This window comes from Athene noctua, chromosome 2, assembly GCF_965140245.1.
Source record: "Athene noctua chromosome 2, bAthNoc1.hap1.1, whole genome shotgun sequence".
Lineage (NCBI taxonomy): Eukaryota > Metazoa > Chordata > Aves > Strigiformes > Strigidae > Athene > Athene noctua.
In genome coordinates, this window is record NC_134038.1 from 165527061 (window position 1) to 165536073 (window position 9013).

Sequence of the window (9013 nt, forward strand, 5' to 3'; positions counted from 1 at the left end):
GGCCTCACTTCGCTGCTGCTGGGGGGGGCTACAGCCCAGATCCCATCCCCCCCCCGCAGGGCTGAGTGTGAGTGGGGGGGCTCGGGAGTGCGGGGTGGGGGTCCCCCCGCACCAGCTGAGGATGCTGGAGGGTGGGGGTCCTGGTGCTGGTGCAGGGGTGCCCCCTCCGTGCAGGAGCAGTTTTGGGGGATCTCAATGAAGAATCCTGGTGCTGGGGGGGCGTGTCCCAGTGCAGAGGTGCCCCCCCCCATGCCCGAATGGTTTTAGGGGGCTTCAACAAGATGGTGCTGGGGGGGTTGCAGGGGATGATCTTGGTGCAGGGATCTCCCCCCCCCCCCCCCCCCCCGCAGGATCAGTTTTGGGGGGAGTCAAAGAGGGATCCTGGTGCGGGGGGCGGATCGCAGTGCAGGGGGGGTGGGGTGTGTCCCCCCCCCCCCCCCGCAGGATCAGTTTTGGGGGGAGTCAAAGAGGGATCCTGGTGCAGGCCTGAGGGTCGCAGTGCAGGGGTGCCCCCGGGGGGGGCTGTCAGTAACGAACCCCGTTGCTGGAGGGGACACACACACACACACCTGGTGCGAGGAGCAGTTTGGGGGGGTCACTGATGGGTCCCAGTGCGGGGGGTGTGTGTTTGGAGCGGGGGGGGGATGCCGGGCTGGATCCCCCGGTGGTGTTTGGGATGCGGGGGGGGGGGGATGCCCCCGGAGGATGCCGAAGCGGGCCGGGGGGGTCCCGTTGCCGCGTCCCGGTGCTGCCGGCGGCCTCCCCAGTCCCGCGGGCGGAGCCCGGTGGCTCCCCGCCCGCCCCCAGCCCGGCCCCCCCCCCCCCCCTTTCTCCCCGGAGCGGCGGCGGCGGCGGGAGACACGGGGCGCGGGGCGCGGGCGGAGCCGCTGCCGGTGCCGGCCCCGGTGGCGGAGCCGCGGGTCCCTCCATGCCGCCATGGCCCCCGCGGCTGCCCGGCCCCGCACCGCCCCGGCCCTGGCCCTGCTGCTGGCGCTCGGTGCCCTCGGTACGTACCGGGGGACGGAGGGGAGGGGGGGACGCTGAGCCCCGGGATGGGGCCGGATCCTGCACCGGGGACGAGGGGGGGCGGGGGGGCTGGGTGAACCCATCCTGGCGCAGGAGGGGGCCCGCCACCTGTAAAGGGGGGGGCGGATCCCCGCGGGGGGGGCTCCGGGGCCCGGGAAGGGGCTGCGTTCCTCTGCAGGTACCGCGGAGGGGGGGGGGGTGTCCCCTTGTGAGGGGGCTGGATCCCCTCAGAGAGGGGCTGGATCCCCTCGCAGGGAGCTGCGTCCTCTTGCGGGGGGGGGGGGGGCTGGATCCCTTAGTGGGGGGGGACGCTGGGTCCTCTTGGGTGTCCGGGGTGCAGCTGCAGGAGCCGGAGGAGGGCTGGATCCCCTCGCCGGGGGGGCTGGATGCCTTGTGGGGGGGGGCTGGGTCCCCTTGCCGGGGGCTGGATCCCGTTATGCGTATGGGGTGCAGCTGCAGGAGCCAGAGGAGGGCTAGATCCCTTTTCCGGGGGGGGCTGGATCCCCTCGCAGGGGCTGGATCCCGTTATGTGCATGGGGTGCAGCTGCAGGGACCAGAGGAGGGCTGGATGCCCTTGCCGGGGGGGCTGGATCTTTGCCGGGGGGGGGTGTGGATCCCATTATGTGCATGGGGTGCAGCTGCAGGAGGCAGAGGAGGGCTGGATCCCTATGGAGGAAGGACTGGATCCCCTTGCAGGGGCTGGAGCCTCTTGTGATTATGGGCTGCACTTGCAGGCTCCAGAGAGAGCTGGATCCCCCCCTAAGGGGGCTGGATTCCATGGGGGGGGGGCTGGATCCCGTGGTGTGTACGGAGTGCACTTGCAGGACCCGGAGGAGGGCTGGATCCCCTGCAGGAGGGGCTGGATCCCGTTGGGCGGGGGTGTGGGGGGGTGTCTGGAGCCCAGTCTGTGTAGCGGAGGCATATGCAGTACCCAGAGGAGGGCTGGATCCCCTTGCAGAGGGGGCTGGATCTATTTGCTGGGGGGCTGGATCCCTTGGAGGGGGCTGGATCCCGTTGTGGGGGTGGGCAGGACCTTGTTGCAAGGGGCTGGATCCCATTGGGGTGGGGCCGGATCCCCTTATGTGTACAGGGTGCAGCTGCAGGAGCCCGAGGAGGGCTGGATCCCGTTGCAAGGGGGGCTGGATCCCCTCGCGGGGGGGCTGGATGCATCTGAGGCTGGTAGATCCCCTTGCAGGGGGAGCTGGATCCCTCTGAAGGGGGCTGGATCCTCTCGCAGGGGGGGCTGGATCCCCTTGCCAGAGCAGGAGAGGCCGGTTCCCTTGCAGAGCAGCTGGGGGGGGGCTGGGCCGGGGGGGAGCCTGGCTTGGGGGGGCTGTGTCGCGGTGGGGGCGAGGTCCCAGAGTTGGGGGTGATGACAGGAGCTGTCGTGGGTGCCTCGGAGCTGGGGGCTGTGGCAGGGTTTGCCCCTTCAATCCCCAGGAGAGGCTGTAAAAGACTAGGGGTGAAACACCCCCCCCCCTAAAATGTTTTGTCACGGTGATGGTGGGTGCGAGGACGAGCAGGCAGGGCCCCAGGCTGCCACGGCCTCCCTGGGGTGTGGGGGGCACCTCTGACATGTCTTTCTCTCCTTGTCCCCCTCCAGCATCCGAGTGGCCCCCCCAAAACGCCAGCGAGGCCGAGGGGAGAGGCTGGGAGGGCTCCCTGGAGAGCAGCCCCCCACAATGGGACCCGGCGAGCAGAGACCCCCCGGGGGGGCCCAGCAACGGCACCAGCCCCGGGGGGGCGGCGGTGGGCAGCGAGCCCCCGGTGGGACCCCAGCTAGAGCCCCCCGGGGGGGTCACGGCTGCCACCACGGACCCGGTGGCGGTGCCGGAGGGGTGCGTGGGGTGCGGCGGGGAGGGCGACGCCAGCGCTCTGCCCCCCAAAGCCGGCTGGGCGGAGGAGGGCCAGGCCGCCGTGACCTGGCCCGGAGACGGGGGGACGGTGCCGGTGGCACTGGGCAGCCCCGAGGAACCGGGGAGCGGTGAGCGGCCCACGCAAACCTCCCTGTCCAGCCCAGGGGGTTTTGGGGGGCTCACGGCCGCCCCGCCGAGCCGCCCCGGCCCACAGCTCACCACCGACTCCGCCGAATCCGACCTGCTGCTGGCGGCTGGGGGCTCGGCTCCGCCGCGGACCCCCGTGCTGGGTGACCCCAGCCCCGTGCCCGGTGCCGCGGGGGACTCGGAGCATCCCCCCGACTTCTGGGTGGCCGCATCCAGCCCGGCCCCGGTGCAGGGCGCTCGTGGCCGGACGGATCTGACCTGGCTGGATGCGGAGGAGCCCATCACCGCTGCCCCGGGCCCGGGCGAGCTGCCGGCCGACCGGACGGCCTCGGAGATCATCGATGTCGATTATTACGACCTGTTTGAGGGGGGCGAGGGACTCGGGGGCTTCCCCGGGGGCAGCCGGGGGGTGGCCGGCTCGGTGCGGCGTCAGGAGCCGGAGGGGGCAGCCACGCCGTGGGCCCTCCACGAGCTCTACGACGACTTCACGCCCTTCGACGACGCCGATTTCTACCCCACCACCTCCTTCTACGCCGACGGGGATGAGGAGGATGAGCTGGAGGAGGAGGAGGAGGAAGAGGAGGAGGAGGAAGAGGGGGGGCTGGAGGACGAGAATGGCTACCGGCCACCTGCTTCAGCCGTGCCCGGTGCCCAGCCAGTGCCGCGGGACCCCCGACCCACCGGCCGCCGTGACATGGCCCTCCCGCAGCCCTCCGGCGTGGCGGGGAGCAGCCCCACGGCGCGGCCGCGCCCGGGGGAGCGGGGTCTCCCCGAAAACGGCACCGAGTGCCGGAACGGTTACGTGCGGCACAACAGCTCCTGCCGCTCCGTCTGCGACCTCGTCCCCAGCTACTGCCACAACGGCGGCCAGTGCTACCTGGTGGAGAGCCACGGGGCCTTCTGCCGGTAAGGGACGGGGACCCCAGGTCTCGTGGGGACATGGGGGGGGCATGTGGGGGGTCTCCATCCCTGTGCGCCCCACCCCTGGGCTCTCCAGCCCTGTGTGCCTCATCCCCTGTGCACCCCCAGCCAGGTCCCTTTGCCCCCGCAGCCCCATCCCGCCCGGGCACAGAGGGGCTTTCCTTTTCCCCCCCCTGTCCCCCCTCCCGGGCAGTGGCTGGGCAGGAATTAGGTCAGGGCCACGCAGCCGAGGCTCCGGGGCCTCCGCGCTAATCGGCCCCGGCAGATTGTGCCCGGGGAGGGCCGATGCCGGCTGTGCCGTACGATTCAGCACGCGTCGTGCGGCTGGCACCGAGCCCGCCCGCACGGGGGGGGGGGGGGGCACACACGGGGGCGTGGTGTGACAGGGCTGTCCCACACCCCACCAGCCACCCCGCTCCCCACCACCACCGGGACTGCGTGGGGCTGGGAGCATGGGGCGCAGGGGGTGAGCATCAACGGGGGGACCCCCAACCCCACTCCTGGTGTCACCCATTTCGCTTGGTCACGGTGTCTGGGGGGGAGTCACCCCTCTCAGGGTGGCCCTTGGGGACCCATTAACCTCATCCCCTGTAATCTCCCTGATAAGAGATGCCCCTGTGGGGACGGTTTTTGGGGTGGGGGGTCCCTAACCGCGTCCCCTTGCAGGTGCAACACGCAGGACTACACGTGGCACAAGGGCACGCGCTGCGAGGCCATCGTCACCGACTTCCAGGTGATGTGTGTGGCCGTGGGCTCGGCCGCCCTCGTGGTGCTGCTGCTCTTCATGCTCACCGTCTTCTTCGCCAAGAAGCTCTACCTGCTCAAGACGGAGAACAGCAAACTGCGCAAGACCAAGTGAGTGCCATGGGGACGGGGCTGGCGCCCCTCAAACCGCTGCAGGGTGGCACCCCGAGAGCCACCAAAGATTTGGGTGGTCTCAGCTCCTGCCAGCAGCACCCCCCGGGGCTGGATGTGGTCCCGTCCCCCCCTCACAGTGTCATCGGGACCCCCTACGCCGATGGGGACAAGGTGACGGTGGGTGGGAAAGCTCCCGGAGGCGGGTGGCCGGCGGGGACGTGGCTCGTGGCTCCTGCTCCACCGTTAATCCTTTAAAAGCTTCTCCTGACTGGCACCAGTTAATCTGCTGCACTGGGAGCTGGGACCACTCACTGGGCTCGCCATGCCGCCCAGGGGCCACCAGAGATCATCCCCGGTGTGCCCCTGGGGACAGGGCTGGGGGGGGACACGACAGGGCAAAGGTTGGGGTCACCCCCCCCCACCCCAGCAATTGCTGCCCACTTTCCCTGGAGCCCGGGAGGAGAAAGCCCTCCCAGCCTGGGTCCCTAACGAGCTGTTAATTAGTGTTTGGAATTGCCAAGTCTAATTAGCAGTGGAGCTGCCTGCCAGCCCATGGGTCTCCCTCTCAGGCCCTGGGAGCCTGCGGCTCCTGCCTGCCCTAGGCTGCCCTCACCGCTCCCCTGCCTGCACCTTCCCACATCTGGGGGTCTTTAGCCCCAAATCCCCAGAGCTGAGGGCATTTAGCCCCCATATCTCTGTCCCTGGGGATGTGTACCCCCCCCCCCCCCCCCCAACCCCTATATCTGGGGGCATTTAGCCCCTGAAAATGACAGAGCTGGGGAGGTTTAGCACCCAAGCCCCCAGGTCTGGGGGTATTTAGCCACAAATCTCCATCCCTGGGGATGTTTAGCCCCCCAGAATGCCAGGCCTGGGGGCATTTAGCCTCCATATCTCCATCTCTGGGGATGTTTAGCACCCCAAACCCTATATCTGGGGGCATTTAGCCCTCCAAAGTGCCAGAGCTGGGGACATTTAGCCCCAAATCTCCATCCCTGGGGATATTTAGCCCCTAGACCTCCAGTGCTGGGGACATTTAGCCCCCATATCTCCATCCCTGGGGATGTTTAGCACCCCCAAACCCTCTATCTGGGGACATTTAGCCCCCCAAAATGCCAGAGCTGAGGACATTTAGCCCCTAAGCCCCCAGATCTGGGGATATTTAGCCCCAAATCTCCATCCCTTGGGATATTTAGCCCCTAGACCTCCAGTACTGGGGGCATTTAACCCCCCCTAACACCGTGTTCACCCCAAAACGTGGCTGGGGGTGCTCGCTGGCACCCGCAGTCTCACTGCCATGCTCTCCTCTCCCCCCGGCAGATACCGCACCCCGTCCGAGCTGCACAACGACAACTTCTCCCTCTCCACCATCGCCGAGGGCTCCCACCCAAATGTAAGGAGGCTTCGTGGCACTGTGTGCGTCCCCCCCGCCCCCCCGCCCCGTCCTGCTTGCTGTCCTACCCTTGTCCCTCTGTCCAGTGACATCTCATCTGTCACCCCCCTACCCGTGGTCCTAGCACTGCCTGTCCCCATCCCGCCACGGCCACTGCTCTGTCCCCTCGCCATGGGGTCCCGCCGTGCTGTGACTACCCAAACCAGACCCAGGCCAGGCAGGGGGTCGGTGTCACCGCTGCCCCGTCCCCACGTGGCACCACCCAGAGTTCCCCGGTGGCTTTGGCTCCGTGTGCGGGTGGCAGGGGCGGCTGTGGTGGCATTTTCAGGGAGGGGACAGTGCCATGTGGTTCTGGCAGACGATGCTCCCGGGCTGTGGCGGTGCTGGGGCAGGACCGGCGGCTGGCAGCGACACGTGATGCTGGAGGACAAAATGCTCCGGGATGCTGCTGGCGTGGTCAGGGTGCAGCCGCTCGTGTCCCCCCAGGGCTGCTCTTCCAACCTCCTGTCTTTCGAATCGAAACAGAGAGAAGCGAAGGGCTTTGCCGAGCGCGAGCCGCAGGAGGAGCGTGGGTCCCTCTAGCCTTTGTCGTAGCCCCGAGCTGATTTTTTTTTCCTGGTTTTCAACCGCCTTTAGCAGCCGTAGCGTCTGCTGCTGCTCGGCCCACCCTGGCAGGAGGCTCCTGGCCACAGCTCGCTCCCCGCTGCGGGGAGGATGAACCTTGGGATGAATTCGGTGCCCCTCCCTGGCACCTCACTGGGGTCCGAGCCGTCCCCTGTCCCCTCCGGGATGCCGAGGGCTCGGTCCTACAGCGGCCCGCGGTGCCCAGGACACAGTGCAGCGAAGATGCGGAGGGGACAGCGGGGTCAACGCCCCTGGGAAAGGGGTTTCTGGGGACACGTGGTGCGGGCCCTCCGCTGGGCGATGGAGCTCAGTGCCCTGGCAGCGGTGCCCGTCCTGCGGGGTTTGCCGTGGAGTGATGACACCCGCCCCGGCCTGGCCGGGGGCTGCTCATAGAGTCACTGCCCAGAAGATGGAGGTTTCCCATCCTCATCCGAGGAGTGTGCCACTGGCCCTCGGGGATCTCCATCCCTCTGCTGCTTCCTGCGCGGCACCGGGACCACGCTACGATGCCGGTGGATGCCTCAGCGCCACGGCCCATCCCGCCCTCACAGCCCCCACGCCAGGGCTCATCCTGCCCCGCCAGCACCAACGGCGATGCCAGCACGGACGTGACCCGGCGCAGCCAGATCTCGGCCATGCCACGCTCTCCACGGATGCGGGAGAAATTCGGGGTGCAGCCCATCCCCATGGGAGGATGCTCCGGGCAGCCGTGGGGGGGACGTTGGGAAGAGGCATCCATGGCTTCAGCATGGCGGGGCCAGCTGTACGCTAACGAACCGCAATAAATCCAACCCCTCGGGCCTCCTGCCAAGCGCCGCTCGCTCGGGGAGTTGCTAGTTGTCGTGGGGACTGGAAATGGGAAGAGAAATGGGGAGGGGGCGGACAGGGGATGGTGGGGGTGGCTGGAGGGGTGATGGGTGGGGTGGCTTCCGTGGCCAGCGTGGCTCTTGGGTGCTGTCGGCGAGCAGCTTTGGGTGCTGGGAACTCACGGAGGGGAGTGGCAGCGAGTCACTGCAGGCAGGTCAGACTCTCTCCCCCCGTGCTGTGAGCTCCACGCTCCCCCCACGCCGAAATGTGCGCTTGGGGGGTCACGTCACGTTTGGATTCAGCTTTGGGCAGCCCTGCCTGGCTCGGGATGCCGGGTCACCGGCGGGGACACCACCCGGTGGTCCCCGCTGTGGGTCACCCCCCCCAATGCCACAGTGTCCCCCACGGCACGGTGATCTCCTGACCCCCAACATCTCTCCTGGCAGGATGACCCCAGCGCTCCCCACAAGCTGCAGGATTCCCTCAAATCCTGCCTGAAGGACGAGGAGCCGTTTAACATCCACAACTCAACGTCGCCCAAGCACGACGGCGGCAAAGGGGAGCAGGACGGCGGCGAGCTCAACTGTCTGCAGAACAACCTGACGTGAGAAGGGGAGGAGGAGGAGGAGGAGGAGGAGGAGGAGGAGGAGGAGGAGGAGGAGGAGGAAGAGGAGGCGGCGGAGGCGGCGAGAGCAGGAGCCAGCCCTCCCGTGTCCCCTGCTCTACAAATCTCCCGTCTCCTCCCCATCCGGTATCTCTTCTTTTTTTTCCCCTGCTCCGTGGCATGCTTTGGTGTGTTTTTGTACAGAAGAAAACAAAAATTAATTAATAATAATACAAAGCCAAAGGCTGTAAATGGTCTTTGGCCGCGTCGTGTCGTGGGGGTGTTTGGTTTGTGCTCCGTGTCTATCGCTTGGGTTAGTTCAGCGCTGTGATTTCTAAACCTTTGCCGTTCCGCAACTGACTTTTTTTGTACTTTACCCCACTTTTTTTGAAGTATAAGTAAAAACAACGAGGAAAAAAAAAAAAAAAAAAAAAAAAGGAAGATCTTGAAATAAAACTTTTTTTTTTTTTTTTTTAAAAGTTAAGCCTCTGGCCGGTGCCTGCGATCTCCTGACACAGACACAGCAGGTTCGGGCTCTGGTCCCCCCGGGTCCCATCTGAGCATCACCCAGGATGGGTGGTGGGTGCCTGGCCCCCCCTCCCTGCCCTCCCCAGCTTTGCCAAGCCAGGGGTGCCAACACGTCCACTGGAGCGGGGACGCTGTGGGCTGCTGCCATCCCAGACGCGCTCGGGTGGAGGTGGGACACCCCGGGATGTTTAGCAGAGGTGCCTGGGCCACACCCTGCTCACAGGCTCTTCTCCATCCCCATCCCCAAGTCCC

The 9013-nt window shown here is 67.2% G+C and overlaps 1 protein-coding gene across 3 annotated transcripts; it reads left to right on the forward strand.

The window, feature by feature from the left end:
* Window positions 1-818: 818 nt before the first annotated feature.
* CSPG5 (chondroitin sulfate proteoglycan 5) lies at window positions 819-8660 on the forward strand. 3 transcript variants are annotated; one of them, XM_074901043.1, is made up of 5 exons: window positions 819-1006; window positions 2630-3935; window positions 4617-4805; window positions 6126-6198; window positions 8076-8660. In XM_074901043.1, exons 1-5 carry the CDS (start codon window positions 937-939, stop codon window positions 8235-8237), a joined length of 1800 nt encoding a protein of 599 aa, XP_074757144.1. In that variant the 5' UTR covers window positions 819-936; the 3' UTR covers window positions 8238-8660. The 3 variants fall into 3 exon arrangements, with proteins under 3 accessions (XP_074757144.1, XP_074757146.1, XP_074757145.1); XM_074901045.1 differs by lacking the exon at window positions 8076-8660 and adding an exon at window positions 6724-7677; XM_074901044.1 differs by lacking the exon at window positions 8076-8660 and adding an exon at window positions 6557-6717.
* The last annotated feature ends 353 nt before the right edge of the window (window positions 8661-9013 follow it).

Coding starts and splice junctions, on each gene's coding strand:
- CSPG5 (XM_074901043.1), top strand. CDS start 937: ATGGCCCCCGCGGCTGCCCGGCCCCGCACCGCCCCGGCCCTGGCCCTG. Junction 4,806..6,125: donor AGCAAACTGCGCAAGACCAA/GTGAGTGCCATG, acceptor TCCCCCCGGCAG/ATACCGCACCCCGTCCGAGC. Junction 6,199..8,075: donor CCGAGGGCTCCCACCCAAAT/GTAAGGAGGCTT, acceptor CTCTCCTGGCAG/GATGACCCCAGCGCTCCCCA.